The 24,962-nt window shown below is 45.7% G+C and overlaps 2 protein-coding genes and 1 long non-coding RNA gene across 7 annotated transcripts in view; 2 read left to right on the forward strand and 1 right to left on the reverse strand.

The window, feature by feature from the left end:
- Window positions 1–5,143: 5,143 nt before the first annotated feature.
- LOC310767865 (uncharacterized protein) lies at window positions 5,144–12,802 on the forward strand. The gene is made up of 4 exons (XM_083625405.1): window positions 5,144–5,385; window positions 8,761–8,887; window positions 9,755–9,972; window positions 12,344–12,802. Exons 2-4 carry the CDS (start codon window positions 8,870–8,872, stop codon window positions 12,453–12,455), a joined length of 348 nt encoding a protein of 115 aa, XP_083481531.1. The 5' UTR covers window positions 5,144–5,385; window positions 8,761–8,869; the 3' UTR covers window positions 12,456–12,802.
- A 2,881-nt stretch (window positions 12,803–15,683) lies between these two features.
- Window positions 15,684–24,962, reverse strand: part of WDR59 (WD repeat domain 59) — a 45,631-nt gene continuing 36,352 nt past the window's right edge. For 4 of the 5 annotated variants that reach the window (XM_083625159.1, XM_083625158.1, XM_083625157.1 and 1 more), the window contains 7 exons: window positions 24,661–24,742; window positions 24,209–24,321; window positions 22,818–22,956; window positions 22,647–22,719; window positions 19,849–19,972; window positions 17,495–17,637; window positions 15,684–17,099 (listed from right to left, as the gene is read on the reverse strand). In XM_083625159.1, coding sequence (XP_083481285.1) covers window positions 16,864–17,099; window positions 17,495–17,637; window positions 19,849–19,972; window positions 22,647–22,719; window positions 22,818–22,956; window positions 24,209–24,321; window positions 24,661–24,742 — 910 coding nt within the window. In that variant the 3' untranslated portion in view covers window positions 15,684–16,863. Of the gene's footprint in view, window positions 17,100–17,494; window positions 17,638–19,848; window positions 20,131–22,300; window positions 22,720–22,817; window positions 22,957–24,208; window positions 24,322–24,660; window positions 24,743–24,962 lie in introns of all 5 variants that reach the window. The other variant, XR_014551050.1, reaches the window with a different exon arrangement.
- The window catches only part of LOC310767890, a 196,892-nt gene continuing 194,892 nt past the window's right edge, over window positions 22,963–24,962 (forward strand). Inside the window, exon 1 of the long non-coding RNA XR_014551099.1 lies at window positions 22,963–23,736. This is a non-coding gene — a long non-coding RNA (uncharacterized lncRNA). The remainder of the gene's footprint in view (window positions 23,737–24,962) is intronic.

The following is a 24,962-nucleotide window of genomic DNA, read 5'->3' on the forward strand; positions in this document are numbered from 1 at the left end:
TAATTTATTTTTACCTTCTATGATTTCCACATTGAATTTAGATTTTTTGTCTTCAAAACCTAGCTTCCTTTTGTCTTCTTTTAATAAATCATTCACTTGATGGTATTGCAGCCACCCCGTAAGCACATTCTTTACCTCTTCATAAGGTTTAAGTTTTACGCCCTGTTCTGTTTTATTAATGAGTTCTTCATAGGTAGCTTTTTTCCCCTCCATGTTAGTTTTTTTGACAGTTAAAACATCTATTGGTGAGATCCACCATGGGGTTTTCTTTTCCAACAAATTCTTATTTCTTTCCCATACTTGAAATAAAGGTCCTCTAATTATATGATTAAGGAAGCCTCTATGAACTTTTACCTTTTCGTACCACAGGTACGAGTGCCACCCGTACCTGTTATCGAAGCCCTCTAAGTCCAGAATATCAGTGTTCTCTAGCTTTATCCATTCTCTCACCCACGTTAGGCAATACAGCCATGGAGATATTTTTTGGAGTTAAAGAGCCCATGGCGTAACGAACCTTGCACCATGCATTTAGAATCCGAACACCAATGCTGGGGTGTCCATGAAAATGTGTTCCAATCTTATCCCAATGTTTTAATTCCCAAGTTCCATCTGCAGGAAACCAGGGGCAATGCTCATCGATGGCTAGAATGAGCTGTATCAAATCACCCTCAGGAACTTCCAATTTGTTGGAGGAGAGGAGAAATTTTAAGTCTTTTAAAAATTTATGTTGGGGAGTAGACAAAGAGCTGCCCATTTTTCAAAAATCAAGATAAAAGGGATCGAACTCACCGGGATCCTAAGATGCTTCAGCGCTGTGTAACCCTTGCCGGGCGTAGTGAGTCGATGATCAAGAAGCCTCACACAGTTTCCTTTGAAGTCAGCCTCACAATGTCTTCTTTAGTTAGCCTCTTCTTTTAAGTTAGCCTCTTCTTTTAAGTTAGCCTCACACGGGGCACCACTTGTCGGAGCCAGCCGTCACAAATGGCGCTGTTTAGCATAAAATAAAGACACAGAGAGCCAGCAATATTTTCATGGATGGAGGGCAGCTCATTTGAACTCCTTCTCTCCTGTCCGGTATCTTTTATTATCCTTTGTTCTCTCCTCTCTCCTGTCGCATGGCCGTTTGCCAATGTCTCACGTTACCTACATCCGGTCATGGCTTTTACCCACCCATCGCCATATAGGGTCATCACTGCCCAGAGGAAACACAACTCCATTTAAAGTCAATACATTCCAATATATTGTAAAGCTTGGAGTGCTGGTCACGAGGTCAGGGGGCCCCTGCAATTTTACAAGCCTCTGCTAAGGCTTTATGACTCCCACAAAAGACCATTGGCTGCCCACCACCCCACGGTCCACAACTCTTCGACTACCCCTTGGTCAGACTCTTCCCTTAAAGACTGCTGGTGGGACATTACGGCTAAATGGGGGAACTAGGAAGTCCTAGGTTTAAGCCTTCCCCTCAGTTCTGAGATCACTAGGCGGCTTACAGGAAGCAAGCCACCATCTCAGACTCTGCCAGCTTCTGTAAGGATTAGCACCATGATTGTGCATGGAATGTATCAGATAGCCTCAAAACATGCCATTAAAATGTGCTGCATTGTTCTGCACGCTCCTCCAAGCAGTGAGAAACCCAGTGGTACAAAGCATATTCAGGTTCTGGTTTCCTTGGAATGCAGTTCCTGGAGACAGACGGTCCTGCAAATGTTTAAGGCCTTATATGGACAAGACCACCAATGGCTGTATTACCTCCACTCTCAGAGGCATCACATCTCTGAATACTTGCTCCCTGTGGACTAGAGAGGGAGAATGTGGCAGGGCCTTTGGTCTGACCCAACAGGGCTCTTTCTGGTGGTGGATTGAGCAATGGCGTTCCTCACCTTCATTTATCTGTGGTTCTCAGGCGGAAGCCCCATAAATGGAGCCACTCCCCCATCAGCTGCCTCTACAATAAAAGCCTGCTATAGCCATTGCTCAGAGCCCAACCCACACATTTCCCATATTCTGGAAAGCTTTTATTCCTTTTCCCTTTTGCAGTGTACTGCCCATGTGCTGAGACAGTCTGTGAATGTGCATAGTCCTGAAGGTACAACTCATGCGTAAGAAAGGTTCATGATGTTCCTGTTGAATGGTCACTTTAAAATGTGAAGGTTCATTATTATTTCACAAGTTGTGTATGTCTTTAAGGACCAGGGCAAATAACGAGACCCAGTCTTACAGCTGTGAAACATAGCAGGTGCTGCTGAGTTGTGTTAATCAAGCTGTGTCAGCAACTGGGTATAGTATATAAGGAGCAGCACCTAGCTCTCCCATTACCCTGGGGGATGGGTTGGTGGTTGGGTCTGGTTTGTTGTATTTAGTGTATAAGGAGTTTTTGTTTTTGTTATTAAAACCTTGTTTAAGTTATTTTTGAGTCCCTTTTTAATGCATGGTCTCCCCAGCAAGCTCTCTGCAGCGCTACTAAACTGCAAATAGCCAACAGTTCCCCTGGTAAAAATTTGCATTATCACGAGCACACCTCCCTGCCACCATTATTGCTACATATTTTTAAACCACAGCTATGCAGCGTTGCAAATCAATTTTAGATTGCAATCATTGACCTTAATTGTAGAAACAAAAAAAATTTTTCCTTCCAGTAGCACCTTAAAGACCAACTAAGTTAGTTCTTGGTATGAGCTTTCGTGTGCATGCACACTTCTTCAGATACCTGATCTTCAGTATCTGAAGAAGTGTGCATGCGCACGAAAGCTCATACCAAGACTATGGCAGACCAACACGGCTACCTATCTGTAACTTAATTGTAGACTACAGGATGCTGAGGCAGCATACCATAGCAAAAGCCTTTTTCCTACTGCTGCATCATGTTAATCTTGTGGTCTACTAAGACCTCTTGATCCTTTTCACATGTACTACTGGCAAGCCACGTGTTCCCCATCTTATATTTGTGCAGCTGGTTCTTCCTGCATAAGTGTAGAACCTATGGTCACGTAAAGCATCCTCAATAAACACACAAGACGTAACCGGCTGTGTTCTTAGATAAATAAGGTATACTATTCATTGTATCAAATTGTAAATTTCAACAGAAGTAACTCATAAAGTTCAACAAACGAACAAAGCAGAAGACCCAGTGGATCAGATCATTCTCTAGTCAGTTCATGCATAAGGTCCATCCGTGTAATGGTGTCTATTCCACCTGTCTGTTCATAAAGTCCAAACAATCCACATGAAAGGTTGTTACAGTTCCACAAAATCCTTTCACAGAGTCTGGACAAGGATTTCCAGAATATTGGCCTTGTTTCGCCGTCCTGGGCTTCATCAGTAGTTAAAGCACTAAGTAATGCAAATAATACAATATCATGATCTCACACATTTTACAGCAAAAATAATATCAAATAATAAATAACTGTACATACCATATGTGATATGACAAGACAGTAGATCTTATGGCATAGTACTAGCTGTGGTAAGCAGCAACTGTTACAAAGTAGGATTATATGGACAAGCACAATATTGATTGGGTTACAGGTGTTGGCAATCCACAGATACAGAATATCTTTCTTAAAGTGACCCATATGGCACAGCAAAAATAAATAAAACAATCTTAATCCATGTTCAGATAATATATATGTACACATTAATACAAACTCATACATTAATGTAAACACTTTTTGGATCTAAAATAATAGCAATCCACAGATGCACAATTAAGTACTCAAAATAATCCACTTGGCCCACAGAGCTCTGTACTCCAACAGCAGAGGGGGAGAATAGGAAACCGTGTCTGTGGGCTGTATTCCATGTTACCTAAGAGATTGCCTTAGCCCATACATGCCCATCTGACCACTTTGATTGGCAGAACTTGCACTACTACAGATGCCACATAATACCCCCGAGTGTTGATATCAGGCAGACACCTTCACTGTATTCTTTTTGGTGTCTGCTGAAGAGTTTCTTATTTAGTCATGCCTGTCCAGTGAAATTAATGGGCACGACGCATTTAGGCACAATCATTTCAACCAGTGATTAAGTACTGGGAGCAGCAATAGGTGTGAAAATTTTACTCCTCTGACCTTTATGTTTGGTTTTATGGTGTGTTTCAGTTTGATGCTTTGTTTTGCTGTATTTGTATTTTTTTAAGTACTGGGAGTACTTAGAGCTTCATGCTGATGGCAATGTAGTGTGTGCACTCAGAGGAGTCCTAAATATTTTTGCAGAAGCTTATGGAAAGCTTGGTCTGTCACTCAATATCCAAAAAACCAAAGTGCACAAAACAACCCCTCTGCAGCACCACAAATCCAACTTAATGATGTAATGTTGGAAAGTGTCAATCACATTTCCTACCTGGGCAGTTATCTTTCCACAAGGGCCGACATCAATGTCAAAATCCAGCATCGCCTGAGCTCTGCAAATGCAGCTTTCTCCTGATTGAAGTGCAGTGTTTGAGGACCGGGACATTCACAAGGAGACTAAAATGCTTGTTTACAAAGCTATTGTACTACCAACTTTACTGTGGGCTTGTGAAACATGGACCACTTATAAATGCCATCTCCAGCTTCTCAAAAGATCCCATCAACGGTGTCTTCAAAAAATTCTACACATCACTCGGGAAGACAGGCAAACTAATGTTCAGTGTACCGGAAGAAGCAAAAGATCACCAGTGTTGAAGCAAGGATTCTTCAACATCAACTTCGTTGGACTGGTCATGTTGTGCGGATGTCTGATTATCGTCTTCCAAAGCAACTACTCTATTTCCAATTTAAGACAACAAAAACAGTGGACAACAAAAGAGGTTTAAAGACTCTCTCAAGGCAAATTTAAAAAAAAAAAGTAGTATAAACATTGACAACTGGGAAACACTGGCCTGTGAGTGCTCCTCCTGGAGAACAGCCTTCACCAAAGGTGTCATGGACTTTGAAGAAGCACCAACTTAGGGTGACAAGGAGAAATGAGCTAAGAGAAAGACAAGTTTGACAAACCCTCACTGTGATCAACTCCTGCCTGGTAACCTATGTTCCCACTGTGGAAGGATGTGTGGATCCAGAATTGGCCTCCACAGTCACTTACGGACTCACTGTTAAAACCGTGTTCATGGAAGACAATCTTACTCAGCCATGAGTAATAGCCAAAGAAAACACCTTTAAATGAGAACTTGAACAATACACCATGGAGTGATTATTTACTGTAATGCAGTAGACTTTCCCAAAAACTTTATGCAATTTAAAGGTTGACAAACCTGATTTCTTCATCAAAATCCTGTAGGTGATCAGAAGGGGAAAGCAGAACTGCCTGGTAGAATTTGTGTTTGCTTTGTCAGCACAACACCATCGTCTGAGGCCACATCAAAAATGTTGCCATCTGCGCCTGCTTCACTTCTGTCTGGACCAGGTACAAGAACAAGAGAAATCAGAGAGGGGTTCGAATCTAGCTGCCCACATGGCATGCTAGTTTTCTTGGTGTAGGGAAATATAGGGTTGCACCCAATGTCTGTCATACTCAGAGCCACTGAAATCGAAGGATATGAATAACATGGTCTCATCAATTAGGCAGCTAACATTTGACTCCCTTTTTTCCTGTACCTATTTATGTTTGTTTGGACTTGAGGGATAAATGAATCAGTCAGTTTTAAGTTCTCACATTTCTTTTTCACCAATGTATGCATTTTTCTGGTCAAACTGCATCACAAAATTTGGAGAGTGTGAATTTTGAAGGACAGCTGTGTTTCAGATCATGTGTTGGCATGAGAAGAGTGGATCTGGTAGTCTTGCATTAAACTAAAAAAAAAAGGCTTTCCTCCCATTCGTGAGGAGCCTCCCCTCCCAATGGAGAATCACTCTCCATGCATCCAGTCAAGTGGACTGTAGTCAGTAGAAGATGTTACACAATAAGGCTGCACTCCTAACACCCACTTACCTGAGAATATACCCCATTGCATTCAAGAGGATTTACAGAAAACAGAAACAGGTACAGTAGTACCGCTGGTTAAGAACTTAATTCGTTCTGGAGGTCCGTTCTTAACCCGAAACTGTTCTTCACCTGAAGCACCACTTTAGCTAATGGGGCCTCCCGCTGCTGCTGTGCCGCCGTCATGCGATTTCTGTTCTCATCCTGAAGCAAAGTTTTTAACCTGAGGTAATATTTCTGGGTTAGCAGAGTCTGTAACCTGAAGCGTCTGTAACCTGAATCATCTGTAACCTGAGGTACCACTGTATAGGTTTGTGGTGAAAAACCTGCTAGTCTTCAAGGCACCATAAAATTTCCCATAAAAAGTCATGCACCTCCATTACAAATTCTCATCTCACCTGCCTTGTGAAATGGGCTTCAAAATGACAGAAGAAATTTCTCTGTTTGATTTCATCTTTTTGTCCGTTGATATTGTTTTCATTCTGAAGTTGATGTGTGTGGGGGTTTTGGGGGGGGCAGAATTTCTGTTTCTCTTGAGGTTTTGCCATATGTCGTTCAAATATACCTATCTCTGTGTGTGCATCTGCATGCATGCACATAAATCTCTCTTCTCTTTGTGGTCATGCATTTCTTTTCCTGGATACCGATAACCTGATGCTCCACCTTCAGACACACCACTCTGCCTGACATCCCGATGATGGAGGAAATCTGCCACCATAGCATTTGTTGGCACAGTGAATGTGTATCACAATTAACTACACAATGGCATAGGTCCCTTCCTGGGGCTCTTCTTCCTCGGTCACAAGCCCCTCTACTGACACTTTCTGTCCTCAGCTGTATCTGTTGCCAGTCCCTCTGAAAAATAAATAAATACTGCCCCCACCCTGAGTGTACAACAAGACAGAAGGACACTTTGCAAGGTAGCTCTTTCTGCATCCAGTCGATTGCCAAAAACAAGGCCCTTTTCACCCAAGTTGCAGTGTGAGGCGGGACACGCTATGGATGATGTTGACAGCTGCTGGTGGGCACATCTGGCTTTGTATTGCCACAGAATATAAAATACCTGCAAGGTTTCCCCAAGAAGCATATTTATCATTATTCTTAAATACTGATGCTCCCTCAAGGGCACGTTAGGAACTCTACAGTGCTTAGAAATGTCCAACAGATTTATTATCTGAAGCAGCTTTCCGCAACACGGTGCCCCCCAGAAGCTTTGGACTGCAACTCCCAGCAACTCCATGAGCACAAAAGCACTCTCACCTCCTCTAGTTTCTAGCAAACTGGTATTTGGAAGCACTGTTGCCTTCAGCTGTGGAAGCAGAGTATGGCCATCGTGGCTAGTAGCCCTCGATAGCCTTCTCCTCCATGAATTTGTCTAACCCTATTTTAAAGCCATCCGAGGTGGTGGCCATCACTTAAGGCAACTGTCAGCCATCTTGCTTGGTGCTTTTGTGAAGGTGCCATGGGTTATTCTTATTTAGGTTGCTTCCAGATAGGTAGTTATGGTGGAATGGGCGCTACGCATGCAAGTCTCTTTTTTTCTTAATAAAAGAAGCTGCATTCACACAATGTCAAAGGCATCAAAACACCAGCCTCTATGCTCCCCCACCCTCTCACTCCCCCCTCCACACCCAACCAAACCAATTTTATCCAGATTTATCCCTTTCTGGGGGAAATCCCACACCCTCCAACATTCCTCAGATGAAAACAGGGACATTTCTCACTCCCCGCCCCCAACTGACCCTCCTCAAGCCCACACTCCTTTGTCAACCCACACCCAGTGAAAAAGGATAAATCCCACCACCACTTCACCAATGGGACACAGTACACATGCCCTCCATTGTCCTGAAAAAGCCTCTTAATTCTGATCTTATTTTATTCTTTGGTTGATTTACAAAAAGAAAAACAAACACCAATAAACAAATTTTGGAAAGGGGCAAGATTAGATACAGACACGCCAAGGTTTTGTGTCTCTTTTAAATCAAGACTCCTTGAACTCTGCTCCGCCTCCCGTCCAGGGCAGCCCTGCTCTCTGCCTGCCTCTCAGAGCTGGCACATCATGCGAGGCTGGGCCTTGGCAGTAGAAGCCTCTCCTCCTCCTACTACAAGCTACAAGCTGCCCAAAGGGAGGAGAGGCCAAGGAGAGGCAACAGGACGTTCCCTTCGCAGCTGCCGCTGTGGTGCTGGTGGAGAAAATAGGGACATTCCAGGATCAAATCAGAAGCAGGGATGGCTTTCGTAAATCTGGGAATGTGCCCGGAAAATAGGGACACTTGGGAGAGTATGAAACGCAGTCTGTCCGTTACCAATAATCCATTTACATATTAAGCACCCATCTAGAAGCAACCTTAGCAACTATTTGGTGTCCTATGCTATTGCTGCTTTTATTATCCATTCTGCTGCCTTTTAATTCCTGCATCTTGTTAGCTGCTTTGGGGGACTAATGGCTGAACAATGACAAGTACTGGTGCCCTTGTGTTGCTGTTGTTGCTTTGTGCTAATGGACCAATGTGGCTATCTATGTTTGATCTCTGAGCCTCAGAGTGTTTTGTCTTGTTTTCAATTTTGGCTCAGCAGTATAAATGCTGTAAGCCCAACTCACATCCCTTATTTGCAGAAGCCCTACTTTCTTGCTGCCGCTCTTCCTAGGCCCAACTCTCTCTTTGTGAGAGCACAATGGCGGCCAATAATTAATTGATCGCTTTTCTTGGCTGCCTCCGCCCTCTGGGTAAGATGAGCCAGCAGAGGCAGGCACAGGCACTGCTTAGAGAAACTTGACCAGGGATGAGGTCACTGGAACGGGGCAAGGGGGTGGGCATCAGGCACAGCTCAGCCTGTATCCTTTGGTTTCCGGCACAGCACTGGTGCATCCCTATAAAGCTGGCGAGTGACGGGACTCTCAAGGGCTGAGCAGCTAATCAACCTCACAGACACCTCTTGGGACCACCTCTTCTGCTTCGGAAGACATATGGCCACTTTTGTCCCGGTAAGAAACAATCCAGCTGTGCCCATTGATTTACTTACTCCATTTGTGGACCACCTTTCTCCCCAGAATGGTATCTGCACCAAGCGTTGCTAGTGCTTATAATCTAAAATGTTGCTAAGGTGCAACAGGATCAAAGAACTCAGCTAGTACATAGAATCCCAGGATTTACTGCTGGAAGGGACCCCAAGGCTCATCTAGTCCAAACCCCCGCAGTACAAGAATCACAGCTAAACTGATCACCAGCATGTTTTATATAAGGAGAGAAGGGCATCCGTGGGAAGGTGTCTCAATGTGAAGACATCTCTTACAAGGTGGAGTTAAGATTTTTGCAGTGCATAGCTAAACAATGGCCCTCACTGCCCCAGGAGGCAGTGATGGTCACCAACCTAGATGGCTTTAAAAGATTATTAGATGAATTCATGGAGAAGAAGGCTATCGACTGCTGGCCGTGATAGCCATGCCCTGCCTCCACAGTTGGAGGCAGCAATGCTACTGAATACCAGTTGCTGGAAACGTAGGAGAGGAGAAGGCTCTTGTAGATTTCCGACAGGCATCTGTTTGGCCACTGTGAGATCAGGATGCTGGACCAGAGGGGCCACTGGCTTCGTCCAGCACGTTTTAAAGATGTTCTTAAAATGGTACGGCAATACTGAAATTAAAGGATGCTAACCAACAGGAGCCAGCAGAGAAGATTGCAAAGAGATTCTGGCTAAAACATACACCTGATATTTACGGACTAAAGAGCCACCACCTAATATGCTAGATTTACCTAATCCGATGAAACGTGCAACTTGGTGAACCTGCTCTGGGGCAGCCTCTCGACTGGCGCTAACCTGCTTTGCCTTTCTCCCCTCCTTGCGTCCTCAGTACGCCTCCTGCTATGGGAACAAGCAAGCGGTGCAGCTCCTGGGCAGAAACAGCTACTTCTCCCTCTTTGCCAACCCACCTTGCCTCATCAGCCAGCGGCAGCGGCTGGCATGCCAGGCCCCAGAAATGACTCTGCGGCAGATCAGCAAGCTGATCCGCGTCCTAAGGCAGCTGAACCTCCGGGACGCCAAGGGGAAAAAACTGCCTGAAGCACAGAGGTGAGCAAACCAGGGCAAAGGGGAAACAAAGATAGCTGCCACAGCCCGTTAGAGAACTGGGGCATGGGGAAATCTCTGTAGACTGAAATACCAGTGTTCTCCAATGGTTAAGTGTGTCAGGCGAGGACCTGCGAGACCAGGGTTTGAATCCCCACATGGTCATGAAGCTCACTGGGTGACCTTGGGGGGTTGGTCACTGTCTCTCAGCCTTGTCCACCTCACAGGGTTGTTGTGGGGGATTGAATGGGGAGAGAACCATGTATGCCCCCTTGAGCTCCTTGGAGAAAAAGGTGTATAAATCTAATTGATTAATCCATCGAGAACAGGCCACCAAGTCAGATGGCATAATTTCAGGGATACTGGGAAGACCCTTGGGTGGGAACTGCCCTACCCCATACCCTCAAGGCAGCAGGCATTGGAGCAGCTATGGTCCCATGCCTTCTCTCAGCCTTCCTAAATGAAGCTCTTTATCCCTCACTCCAGGGAGCAGCTGGAATAGGCCAATTCATTCATTCGTAGCTGGGGGGCGGGGGAGGGTAGCAGCCTTCCAGCCTTCCAGCATCCCAGGCAGTCTGCTGTTTAAAGGTTCTACCCACGTGCAATCTTGGTTCTAGATCTGTCCTGAGTAAGCAGCTACTCTAGAGCTGGGGAAGGGGGCTGAGAGGGAGAAAACATTTTTTCCTAGGGTGGCTGTGTGTTGCACTTTACAAATGATAGCCCTCTGTTTGAAGGTATCCTCTTTCTCAGTGACTCCCACAACTTTTGGGTGGCCCTGCCCCTTGGCTCCATAAACTCACCCTTCGTGCCCCAGCCTTACCTTATGAAAACCCTCGTTCAGAATAGCAGTGTGTACAACCTACAATTACTTGCATATTCAAAATCAAATTAAAACTGTTTTAAGTTTCATTAAGTCGACAAAACTAATGAACCTGATGCCATGATCAATGTACACCTCTACCACACCCCTGCCTCTTAGGGTCCTCCTAAGTAATCCCAGCACCCCCCAAGGGGTAGCACCACCCACTTTGGGACCCACTGCTCTGTTTGAGGGGACCACTGGGTGGTCCAGTTTTCCATCTTGTTAACATACACCTTCAGCTTATTGGCCCTCATTCAGCCCTTGGCCTGGAATCTGAATGGGGAAGTGGAGCTGGGTGGCACCAACAGACTGCCGTAACTGCGCACTTTCTGATTCAGTTTAGTCCAGCCCCCAAACTCCCTGCCCTCCGCCCCCCAGATCCAGGAAAAAAATCAGCAGGCCTAGGCTTCAGCCCTAGCATGGAGCCATTTCAAAAAACTGCTCAGGAAACCAGCCTGATAGCATTGACTGAAGACGTCTCACAGCACAGAAAGCAGCCAAAAAAGAGGTGGTGTTTGGAATTAAGTTCAGCCAGGGAGCTCATTATAGGGGACACTGAAGTATCCATATAGGGGAGAAACTGAGGTAAGTTAGGCTGAGAGGCAGTGACTGCCCCGAGGGCACCCAGTGGGCTTTGTGGCCAAGCAAGGATTTGAACCCTGGTCTCCCAGGTCCTTGTTGCTTTGAGTTCACCTTTATGGGAAAAGGCAGTTGTTTTATTTATTAAACAACAAAACAATGGGTACAACAGCTCTCCCACTCCTACAGTTTTCCCTGCTTTTCAAGTAAGTTGAAATACTGGCTGCAAGAAATTAAACTAGATGCACCCACTCACATCTGAAGCTGCCAGTCTCTTATGGCAGAGCTCTCCTGCTTCTTTGAAGTGATTTGGCTCATTCCAGTATGGAGTGGTGGTGATGAGAAATATGGCAATTGCTGGAGTTGTGCCTATGGTGCAGCTGCTGTAAAGGAATAGCAGCCTCAGCCTAGAGATGGGGAATTGGCGGCCTTCCCAGTTTTTGTTGGACTACAACTGCCATCATCCCTGACCACACTGGCTGCAGCTGATGGGGTTTGAAGTCCCACAACATGGCCCCTGCCTTAGATGGCTTGTCTGGATGAGATACATACCTCCACCTTTTAAGATAACTCCTTACAAAGCAGCTTGGAAAAATTGGGGAAAGATAGTGGTGCAAAGGTCATGTGGCCTTCCAGATATTGTGGGACAACATCTCCCATCATCCCTGACTGCTGGCCAGGCTGATGGGAGTTGGAGTTCAGCAACATCTGCAGGGCTACAAATTCCTCAGCGCCTCCGTAAGAAAAAGAGGCAAACCTGGCCAACACTTAGGAGTCATTACACACCATGCCCAAGGCTCCTTTCCCAAAGATAGCATCAAGCGTCTGGTGGGAAGGACAATGTCTTAATGCTCTTGATGCCCAGGAATCCTACGCTAGTTTGCCCAGCTGTGCCTGCAGGCTTCCAACCCAACTGCCTTGCTTGCCTTCCAGGAGCCGTTCAAGCAGCTCTTCCATGGAATCACAGCAGTCCCGGACTTCGGACCAGCACTGCCTGTCCTGCTTCCATTCAAGACGCAATTCTGGCCCACCTTGTGTCGGGTGAAGAACCAAGACAGCCCAGAGGCCGACCTGCAAGAGAATGACCTCGACATCCTTCTGCCTGCGTTACCTCCTTCCACTCCCCCCCCCCCCCATAATATTGGTGAGGTTACATTCAGGACAGCAAACAAACAGGAAGTCCTGTGGCACCTGCAAGACCCTGGCTGTGACCCTACAATGCAGACCCCACACACCCTGCCTAGTTTGTAGTGTGGGCAGGAGGGCTGTAGTGTTCAGCAAGAAGAACGTGCAGCTACTGCTGCAGCCAGCAAGAAAAGGAAGGTTAACCCCCCCACAAGCATTTCCCATTTAGAATGAAAGAAATGGAGTAAATAAATTTACCCATGCAGATGCAGGAAATAAAGGTTGAGTCTCTAACGGCTGCTCTGAGTGAATGTGTTGTTTTGTGCCAGGAGCCACCATGGGTGATGCATGTTTGGGAGGGCAGGAAGGGGTGACAGGTCCTGCCCATCTAACCTCAATCTCTTCACCACTCAAATATGAACACCTAACCATGTTTTCCCCAATGTCATAAAACTGTGACCCTACCAGTCAGGCAGATTGGTGTGATACCTTATAGCAGGACCAGCTAAGACACTGCAAAATAGAAGGCACGTTTTCTGGTTCCCCAATACAAAGGGGGGGGGGAATGGAATGTGTTCCGGTGGCGGGGCGGGGGGAGAATAGTCTTCAGTTTGCAATATAGGTGGGGACGTCATGCAGACTTTGTTATGCAAGGCCAGCCTTCACCAACCTGCTGCCCTCTGGGTATTTTGGACTACAAGTCCCATCAGCCCCAGGGGAAACCAATATCTGAGTTACTACAGCTCAGATTTTGGGGGAGGGGTGTGTGAGTCCTGGGTGCAGAGGGTGAAGATACTTCCAGGATCACAATCAAGCCAAAATCCATTGCTTTCTTAGAGATTGTAGGTCATAGAATCATCAAACTGTGGACCTGGAAGGGACCCAAAGGGCCATCCTGCAATGAAGGAATCAATATCAACTATCCTACCTGTTGCTCTCACTCAGCCGGCTCCACATCAATCACCCCTGAGCATCAGCCTTACTCATCACCCTTGTCAAAGCACCTGTTGATGCCTCTGACATGAGCACTCACAGATGCACACTGCAGAGAGATCCCTTCAATTCCACCCCTTTTCCAGACCGTTAGATACATGGAGACCAGCAAGGCACGTAACCCAAATCCCCATGGCATCTCCAGTTGCCTGCTTACTGGAGCACCCTGGCATTCCTGCCTCTCGGCCAGTGCGAAAAACCTGGGGAAAGCCAACATATTTTTTTTAAGTGTGTGCCATCCTTGGAGCAGAGCAGCCAGATCTGCAATCTCATCTTCTCCAGACACACAGAAAGTATCAACAATACTCCCTCACTTGGAACGACAAGTGTGACAGAGATCCAGACCAGCAGCAATTGGGGAGCAAGCGTTTCTTCTTGGGTGATTTGCTGCTGCCACCAGGTGGTGACAGGAACAGCTGACATTTGATGCAAAGCCCAGTAGCACACACAGAAGGTACAGGGATCCCCCGCTCCTCTTTGAGTTGTGTTGGGGGTTTCAAAGAAGTGTGAGAGACATGCAACACACTCTTCTGGGTCTTGTCCAAAAAGAGGGCAAAGCAGTGACACACTGAGAGCAGTGACACCCTTGGATGAGGCCTGGAAACATGAGGCCCAGCACAGGCAGCACAAATGCCTCCACAGAATGTCCTGCGAGGTTCAGTATCTGGCACCACCGACAGCGCAGCCCCCTACGTGAGGACAGCCAAGAGAAAGTGCTGCATGCAGCCAAACTAGAGTCAGCACTTAAGGGAGGAGGGGGGAAAGGGACACACTGCATGAGCTCAGCCCAGGAGAAGACTGAGCCACACAAATAATACAAATGAGGTTAAAAATGCTAACACCAAACTCTGGGTTTCTATACGGAACCCATTTTTAGGCCCCCGCCTGAGGTGATGCCAAGTCACAGGGAATATACTTTTCCACACACAAAAATAGTAACTTGTCAATTTGGGAGCAGGAACGGACACGCACAGATCCAGTCTGCAAATAACTCGAAGCCAAACCATAGCTTCACACACTAACACAGGATCATATGGCCTTTGCTCCTCCTCTGGTCCTGCTGCTGCAAGCTGCTTTGGCTTTGCATGTACCGTATTTTTTGCTCTATAAGACTCACTTTTTCCCTCCTAAAAAGTAAGGGGTAATGTGTGTGCGTCTTATGGAGCGAATGCAGGCTGCGCAGCTATCACAGAAGCCAGAACAGCAAGAGGGATTTCTGCTTTCACTGCCCAGCGATCCCTCTTGCTGTTCTGGCTTCTGAGATTCAGAGTATTTTTTTTCTTGTTTTCCTCCTCCCAAAACTAGGTGCGTCTTGTGGTCTGGTGCGTCTTATAGAGCAAAAAATACGGTTATCTGAAAAAAAGCATCATGATTTGTCTTTTCTATACCATGGGTAGGCAAACTAAGGCCTGGGGGCCGGATGCGGCCCAATCGCCTTCTCAATCTGGCCCGTGGATGGTCCGGGAATCAGTGTGTTTTTACATGAGTAGAATGTGTCCTTTTATTTAAAATGCATCTCTGGGTTATTTGTGGGGCAAAGGAATTTGTTCATTCCCCCCCCCAAAAAAAAAATATTCCGGCCCCCCACAAGGTCTGAGGGACAGTGGACCGGCCCCCTGCTGAAAAAGTTTGAGGACCCCTGCTAGACAAACCATGACCTGTAAACCTAGGAACAAACCTTGCTTAGTTTGTCTGGAGACAAAACCACAAGCTCAGGTTCAAATGATGAAGAAAGCCAAACTGTGGCTTAGCTTACAGTGGGACTGGAGGAGCAAAAGAGCTTGCAGGCTCATGTGTTCATGCTAAGTGGTGGTTTGGCTTCATGTTTTGTGTGAATTGAGCCATGCATAGGAATGTAAAAGGCAGAGAGCACCTGTAAACTGAAACTGGCTGTTATTAGTTCTTGTCTAAAAGCCTTCCACAATCTTGGTTAAGCTGCCATGATGATGTCACAGGCACCTAGCAAGAACATCAGGCCTGCCAAGGGCAGGTTGCCCTCCGCAGTCTACTTTACAATACTTTTTTAGCACAATGCCACGCATTTGGCAACTCAATAATAAAGGCAACACAGAGAAATCCGCCACAAAGCAGAAATATAAGCGTTCACTGAGTGCAAGATGACGACTTACAAGCAGTGATGACAGAGCAAGACAGCTTTATAAAATGTTCTCATTTTATTACAGAATATACACAAATACACTTCCTGAACTACAAGGCTGGAAAAGAACCATGTAGGCAGTGTCCATGCACTAAGTTGGCTCAGCTAGCCTGACGGTCCAAGCCCCAGACAGCAGACAGAAGAACTCCACTCAGGCTCCCATTTCCATCCGCCAAGGAATCTGGGCACCTGCTGGCCGGAGGAGAGCCTCTTTCTTCGCCCTTCCCTTTGGGCCGGAATGCATTTTGGCAAGAAAAAATACTGATCTTTGAGTCCTGAAATCACTACTGCAAAGTCAGTGGCTGGTGCTGCTCCTTGCAGCTGTTCTTAGACCCTCTTGGCCTTACAGAATCCACACCAGAATTGGCAGGCCATTGACTCCAGTCCCGCAATGGGTGGCAGGTCCTCAAGGAGTGCAAGAGGCACAGCCAAGCAAAAAGGTCACTGAGGTAGGCCCAGAAGTAACAGCCTTTTATAAAACGAAAAGGAAGGGAAAGGGAGTGAATCAAACAGGCCACCCATCTCTGGAAATGAAGCCATGCCCAATTCTCAGATGGAGAGAGAGAAGAAATCCAGTTGAGAGCTTTCTGTTCGATGCTCACAGAAATGATTATGCTGCACTCTGTGCACAAGGGACTCTTCAGCCAACCCAGCCTGTCAAGGTTTGTGCATCTTCCCCCTTGTATGTATACGAAGCTCTTTCTCTCTCTGCTAACTTTGATACTTCTGTTTGTGTAGTACAGGGAGCTTCATGAGGACAAGGAATGGTAGTTCAGGGGAAAATGGATCACAACACAGTTCCCAGTGTGCTGCAAATTTCTCAAGTATCCAGCAAATGCATTTGATTTGTTCCTCATCTCCAGACTGACTGCAAGGCCTGTAATCCCTCCATCCCTCTCCAATGATTGTCTTTTGCAAATAACAGACTCTTTCCCTGCACTTTAGGGAAGATACTCTGCTGAAACTGGAAGCCCTCCAGGAGCTTATGGGATGCTCATGGACCACAAGCCATCCCACCCAAACGTCTGCTGGCAGAGTGCTGCATCAACCCATCAGCAGCTAAGACAACTGGCCACCCCTCCTGAAAGCAACATGGGAAGACAGCAGCCTCTCTGCTTCCCAAGAGTGGCCCAACAGAGACCACGTGTGGACAAATTCAGGCTCCAACGATGCTTGGTCAGAAAGTGCTCTCCAGCAAACAGTGGCACCCACAGCCTGTGGGACACACTTCCTGAGTGCGGAACCACTCCATCATGTGGCTGGTGTGTCCTCCATGCCCGCAAGTCAGGCAGAAGTTGGAAGAGCCTCGGACTGCCACGTGGCAGATGGCACACTGGAACGCAAAGCCCTTGCAGAGGGCACACTGAACGCCACGCACTTCGCTGCGGCAGTGGCTGCAGTAGACTCCAAACTCTGCAAGGAGAGAAAGAAAGGAGAAGCAGTGGAGAAGTTATTGGAGGGGCACTTGCAAGGCTGCACCTGCAGGGAAAAGGCCGGCATATCAGAAAGCTAGGATCTGGACGCCAGCATGTTACTAACACCACTACTCTGGGCTCTTTGGTTTCGCCTTCTTTTCTTTCTCAACAGAAGAAGCTAAAAAGCCCACTCCGGCAAATATCCCATTAACCAAAGTAGAAAGACTCTCTGCTCCCATGGATCAATTTTGTAGGAGGGAGAGAGGAAAGAGAAGCCTGAACTACCCAGTCCAAGGACAATTTCTGTGGGAAGGAAACCCAGGACCTTCTTGCACGGACAGCATCTACTTTTCCACTGAGTTCTACAGTTCCTCCATCAAGGTTTCCACTCACCAATCCCCTTGTGTGGGTCAGGGGGGCAAGAGACAAACTTGAGAACTTCCGCCCGCTTCTCTCGCAGACCCCAGCGGTAAAGGATTTCTCCGTAGCACTTCTTGAAGTCATCAAACTGCTGGGTGTTGGCTGGGTCCAGAAGCCTGGAGAAAGATCACAGAGTCCTCATCTCCACATACAATGAAGCCAAAGGGCACCTAAGCCCTTTGTCCCAGGCTAGCATTTACTCAGAGTCACTGCATGATACCACCTGTGCACCTCTCTTCCCTTTGTCCCCGCCCTCCAAATAAAATTCAGATTGTGTGCTCTTAGGGGCAGGGACCTATCAGATTTTGTTTTGTGTTTATGTAGGTTTTTCTGTACGTTCCAAGTTACCTAGATGGGCTTTGCTTCACGCCGCTTTTTATTCTTCTCAGTTTTGTATGATTGTAGTACGCAGTATTATCGTAGTACAGTGGAACCTAGGTTTTCGAACATTCCGGAAGACAGTTCAACTTCCAAAACATTCAAAAACCAAGGATTAAAGGGTAGTCGACAAAAGCAACTGAAAAAATGGGGGAAGTGCCTCAGAAGCCATTCAACTTCCGAGGCACGTTCAAAAACGGAAGCAATTACTTCTGGGTTTTCGGCATTCTGGTTCTGAATTGTTCAGCTTCCGAGACGCTCGAAAGCTGAGGTTTTACTGTATGTGCCTCTGAAGGTCAAACAGTTAAGAAAAGTGGCTCAGATTCTAGCACTTTCACAAAGAATAAAACTTTCTAAAGTTGGGAGGAAGAGGCGGAGAATGATTGAGCACGCATGTTCGTGTAAATTAGAGAGAAACTTTTATCTTGGCAATAGTTTGCAGAAATATAAAATTGTACAGCTGAATAATGTAATAAACACAAATCCAGAAGTTCCAAGATGGCGGCGCGTTCATACGCTGTGGCTCTGAGCTCCCAATACCTCACCTACTCATGCACAAAACTGTTCAGCAGGGTAAAGAACAGCTTCTATCCATGGCTGTTAGGCTGCTGAATGAAAAGATAACAACAGGGCAACTGACATTCAGGTTTGGTGGGTGTGCGTCAGTAAACGAGGGGAATTAAGACTAAGAGAGCTGAGTGGGGGGAGCTCGTGTAATCTCACTGTATACAAGTTGTACAAGTGACAATAAAGTATTTCAAGGAGCACAATGCTGGCCACCAGCTGTATCAGTGTGAAGGAGGAGAGCACCACGGCTTTTCCTCCTCAGGTTTGGCAAGATCCCTCCAAAGAGAAAATTGCGCACAAACATCTCAGCATTTAAAATTACGGCCTAGGACCCTCGTACCTACGGGACCGCCTCTCCTGCTATGCCCCACAAAGAAACCTACGGTCTGCAAATAAAAACATCCTGAAGGTCCCAGGCCTCAGAGAGGTTAGGCTGGCCTCAACTAGAGCCAGGGCCTTCTCGGCTGCGGCTCCAATCTGGTGGAACGCTCTGTCACAAGAGACTAGGGCCCTGCGGGACCTGACATCTTTCCGCAGGGCCTGCAAGACAGAGTTGTTCCACCAGGCCTTTGGTCAGGGCGCAGCCTGACTCCCTCCTCTGGCAACCTGCACAGAGTTTTGCTTAATGGTTGCCATCAACTTGATTTTAATTAATTTTATAATGAAATATTTTTAGAATGTTGTTTTATTTGATTGTTTGATTATTTGAATGGTGTTAGCCGCCCTGAGCCCGGCTTCGGCTGGGGAGGGCGGGATATAAATAAAATTTATTATTATTATTATTATTATTATTATTATTATTATTATTATTATTATTAAAACAGCCTTTCCCAAGCTCATGGGTGTAGCCAGGGAGAGCCGGGGAGGCAGCTGCCCCCCAATCAATCAAAAATCAACCAAAATCTGAGGTTCTGCTTCCCTAACAAAAGCCTGTGTCCCCAACAACAACAACAACAACAATCATGGCTACACCCATGCCCAAGTTCATGCTCTCCAATAACCTTGAGTAAAGATAATTTAAAACTTGAATAATATTGTTTGTGGGAGATTGGCATGGAAGATTTAAAAAGAAATGAAAACATGAGGACCTCAAAAATAAATGTGTGTGTTGATATTCCAGCTCCCTGGCAGACCAAAACGACCTGCTGGCTCAGCTGCACTCCTCAGTTAAACCAAGAGCTAGCCTGGAGTTGCATAGGTTCCCCACTCCCCACCCCTGCCTCAGCCTAACTGCACTCTAGAAGGGAACAGGAAATGCTCAAAAAAATAGGAATGCAGAGCCAATGGGAATGCAGTTTATCTGAAGCTCAGTTCACATTCAACCAAGGACACCAGAAAGTTTTCTGCCACCCTCCCTCTCACGCCTGATCACCCTTCTGTACCTTTTGTTCTTGTCATGCTGATCCTTCTCCCGATCCCGGTGGTCAGCGAATGCCAAGTTCCCAAAGCGGAAGTCGTCAGGTGAAGACTCGCCCCAGGCTGGTATGTGGTCCAATTCTTTGCTGGCTGCAGGAGGTCAAAAGGTGGATAGAAGACCTTACAAGATGGTGGCAGCTCACAGAGGGCTGTGCTGGTGGAGATGGGAGTTTTGGACTAGGACCTAGGAGACCAGGGTTCGATCCCCATGCAGCCAAGAAGCTCACTAGGTCGCTTTGGGCCAGGCACTGCCTCTCATTTTTTTTTTAAAAAAAATATTTATTTATACAACAAGAAAAAAAAACACACAAAAAAACACAAATACCAAATTACACACAAATTCCAAAAATAACCATAGACACATAATTTTCTTGGCAAACAATAAAACATCTATTGGTCTTAACACTAAAGACCCAACTTCCCGTCTATTCCATATTTCAAATTCATATTACTTATTGCCAATACACATTTTTTTCATAATTAAACTTATTCTCAATAAATCTAATTTCTTCTAACTACCTAGCAACTATTACGGGAGTTCCTCAAATGCTGCAACAGAATTTTAACTACTATATTTATTTTTCAGATATTCTTTGAAAACCTCCCATTTAGAAACAAATTCCTGTTTTGATTTATTCTTTATTTTTTTCTGATAAACCATCTAATTCGGCATATTCTGTCAGCTTTTGGATCCAATCTTGTATAGAGGGGATTTCATTACTCTTCCATTTTGCTGCGATCAAAACTCTTGCTGCCGCCGTCGCATATAAAAAGATACCCTTCCTCTTTTGTGGAATATCCAAATCTGTTATTCCCAGGAGGTAGGCCTCTGGTTTTTTATTGAAAGAGATCTTTAGCATTTTTTGCAGTTCTGCATGTATACTCTCCCAGAATACCTGTATTTTCCTACATGTCCACCACATATGGTAGAATGTTCCTGAGTCTCCGCATCTCCAACAATTACTTGACACATTTTTATACATTTTTGAAAGTTTCCATGGTGTTAGATACCATCAATGTTGCATTTTTTGAAAGTTCTCTCTAACTGTGTAAGTTTGTGAATTTCCAATTGATCTTCCATAAATTTTCCCATTGGGCCATGGTTATTGAATGGCCAAAATCCTGGGACCACCTCACCATTGCCACTGTTACCTCCTCCTCCTTGACTGTCCAGTCAAGGAAGAGTCGGTAAGTTTTGGAAAGAGTTTTTCTTTTAGAATTTACAAGATCAGATTCGAATCGGGAAATTTCTACTGAGAACCCCTTTTGTTTGTCAGATTTAAATTTTTCAAATAACTGATGGTATTGGAACCAGTCTGCAATGTGTTCTCTTATTTCCTCAAATTTTTAAAATTTTATTTGGTTATCTTCATTTTTTAGAAGTATTTTATATGTTGGCCAGCTTTCCTAAGTATTTTTCCGTTTTACTGCTATGGCTTCTACTGGAGAAGTCCACCACGGGACTTTAGGCTCCATCAGGTCTTTATATTTTTCCCATACAGCAAAGAGTGACTTTCTTATTACATGTTTGGTAAAATTTTTATGAATTTTCGCTTTTCCATATATTAGGTAGGCGTGCCATCCCCAATGGTTGTCAAAACCTTCCAGGTCCAGGAGGTCCGGATCCTGCAACGTGCACCAATCTTTTAGCCAGGTGAAACAGGCTGCCTCGTAGTAAAGTTTTAGGTCGGGTAGGGAAAAGCCTCCTCTCTCTTTTATGTCTATTAAGATCAGGTGTTTAATCGTAGGTTTCTTCCCACAGGAATTTGGAAATTTCTCTTTGCCATATCTTGAGACAACCTGCTTCACCCAGTATCGGAATCATTTGAAATAAAAAGATTAATTTTGGAAGCACATTCATCTTTATAATGGAAATCCTACCCAGAAATGTTAATTTTAGTTTACTCCAGGTTACCAAGTTTTTTCTAATCTCTAGCCAAGTTTTGGTGTAATTATCCTGAAATAAGATTATGTTCTTGGGGGTGATCCAAATACCCAAGTATTTCGCTTTTGAAGAGATTTTCAGGCCCAAATTTTTTTCTAAGTCGTCCTTTTCTTCTGTGGTTACATTTTTAACAAGCATTTTTGTTTTTGTTATATTCAGCTTAAAGCCTGCCACTTCTCCAAATTCTTTAATCAGTTCCAGCACTCTTTTCAGACTTTCTTTAGGGTTTTCAGTCATAACAAGTAGATAGTCCGCGAAAGCTTTAATTTTATATGTTTTGTTTCCCAGAGTGATGCCTTTAACAAGCTGATCCCTTCTTATCTGATTGTTCAAGACTTCCATCACCAAGGTAAATATCAGTGGAGACAGTGGACAGCCCTGTCTGGTTCCCTTGTTTATTAATAAATGCCATCTATTCGGAACAATATGCAAAATTGATCATCAACGGAAGAATTACTGAGGAGTGCAGTCACTGCCTCTCATTGTGAATTAAGGCCAAGTTGCCCAAGAGCTGGGCTTGGGTAGTCAATGGAAAGTGCTTTGCAGAATTGTGTTCAATTGCCCTTTTGCAAGCAGATTTGCCAAGTGCAAAACGACAACCCAAATTTATTTTTGATTTTAAAATCCCACTTGTAATGCAATCTGGGTTCTCAAAGTGGCTCACAATTATTAAGACCCCAAAGTACAAAGGAAAAGACCCAGATATAAAAACCTAAGCTTTCTTTTAATTATCTGAACAAAGAGGGCTGGGAGGTGATCTTCCAAGATGCCAAAATCTCTTCCTACTGGGTATTTCAGAACTGACAGCAGTGCACTCACCTATGTTCCAGCTGCTGGTGCTGAGTCCAGGGTCTGACATGCTGGAACAGGAGCCAGAGGAGGTAAAGCTGGGCTGTTGGGAGAGAGACAAGAGGGAAGTTGTATCACTGGAAGAACCGACCTTGACTGGTCCTTTTGGGGAAAGCAGTCAGAGGCAGAGTCTACCCGTACATATCGGCTGTGGCTGGAGGAGCGTTGAGGAAAGAATCCCACAGGAATCAGGGCTCCCTGTGGCCTGGACTGGGCTTCAAAGACGCTGCACAGCATGGCCAGAGTCTGCACGTCATGGAGCCGGCAATAGTGGGCCACCCTAGGAAGGGGAGGGAAAGAGAAGACTGGGTAGACCAACGGCCACTCACACACACAAGGCTCAAAGCAGAGATGGGGGCCACCTGCCCCCAAAGAAAAAATAATTCAGATTTGGCAACCCAACATCTTAGAGGAAAATATCAAGTAGATATAAACCATTATTTGCTTTGCCCTCAACAAAACCAAAGAGGAGGCAAACCAGTGCTCCAAAGCAGAATTCCTGTTTAGCATTACCACCAGCAGGTTTGGGGATTTCACATTCTTCATACTTCCCAATGTTTCTTGGGTTTTTCTTTGTAGCAAAAAAAGGGGTCTTCACTTCTTTTTGCTTTCATTTGCAAAGTTAAAGGTGAGAGAACCAGGATGCTGAATTTTTGTGCCTGATTTCAGATTCACTTTGCAAAGTATACAAAGCTTGGACTAAAACAAAGACAAAAAACCCCACAAACACTGCCTGGCTGAGAGACACACCTTTTTCCCCTCAAGTCTCTATGGTTTTATAAGTCACCATATTTGCAAAAGAAGATGGGCTGGGGAGCCTTGGGGAACATAAGCACCATCCAATGAGATCCTGGATGATCTACACTTTGAGAAGGAATACACCGGTGCTTCAGCAATAACAAAAAGCTAAATAATTTTTTGTGAGTGGGTACTTTTAATTGAGAACAAAATATGACTGACAAGGGATACCACAGATGAAGGGATTGGGAACATGTGGCCCTCCCAAAGTGGTTGCACTACAACTCCCATCAGCCCCAGCCAGCATGGCCAATGATCACGGGTGATTGGAACTGGAGTCTCCCTGCATCTGGCAGACCACAGATTCCCCACCCAGCTGTGAGAGAGGATAATGAAGTGTTGCATGGCATAGCAAAATAACTCTCTCTCCCTCCCTCTGTCATAATAGGAGAACTGAGAGACATCCAACGAAACCAATTGCAAAAATATTCAGGGCAGACCGATAGGATTTATTTACACCACAACATAATACTTATGGGATTACCTGCCCACAGCACATGTTAGGTAGGGCTGAGGGACCTGCAGCCAAAGCAGAGATTCCTGATGACCTCAATGATCCCCAAACTGGGAGTGCAGAAACTGTTGACACCCACTACTATAGGTGACCAACCACTCAACACCCAAGAGGCACCCAGAAAAAAAATAGGAAGAAAATAAAAGGCACTGTTTTGTTTAAGCCTTTGGGTCCTCGCCTCTTCCCCACCCTCCCCTCGATTCTTATTCCAGCTGCTTACAGAGAATCCAGGAGTTGGCGGCCGAACGGATGCTGGGCCCAGGGGGTCTCCAAGTCTGGGTCGGAGTTTGGGCCAAGGCAGAGATCAGTTGCTACTGTGGCCAGTGACCAGACCTGGAAAAGAAGGAGCAGATGATGGGCACACACACACATAGATGCCCATGCTGTGCAGCTCACAAAGGAAGCAGTAACACTGTAGGGAAGAGGTTGAAGGTTGCCTGCTGAAATCCATAGCTCCATGTTGCATGGATGGTGTAATTCCACCTATGGAAGAGAGGGGGCCACTAGAACACGGATGGGGGAAAGAAGAAGACAAGTAGCTGAGCAACAAAGAAGAGAGTAAAAAGCTCAGGCTGGACCATTGGCCCACTCTCTGCTGCTCCCTAAGTCAAGATGCTTCCCAGACAATATTGCGAAGCGATGGGAGATGCCTCGCTGGGCTGGCAAAAGTACCTGCAAGAGATCCTTGCGTCCCACAGTCAGGGCAGAGGCAGCGTTCTTCTGACAGGTCTCCTGGATGTCAGTCACGTTCAGTCTGAAGGACAAGAATAGCAGGAGATGCACAAGTGGGGGAGACATCACTCTCAAAGGCTTGGTCTAATTCTCCATATTTCATGTAAAGCAGGAGTGGGGAACCCTTTTCAGTCAGAGAATTGCATTCCCTCACAGGCAGTCTTACTGGAATTGAAGGCTGGTGGTGGGTAAGGCCAGAGACAAAGATGGGCAGAGCAATGGGTGGAGCTTTTACCTGTGTG

Source organism: Podarcis filfolensis (genome assembly GCF_964270895.1).
Source record: "Podarcis filfolensis genome assembly, chromosome: 8".
NCBI lineage: Eukaryota > Metazoa > Chordata > Lepidosauria > Squamata > Lacertidae > Podarcis > Podarcis filfolensis.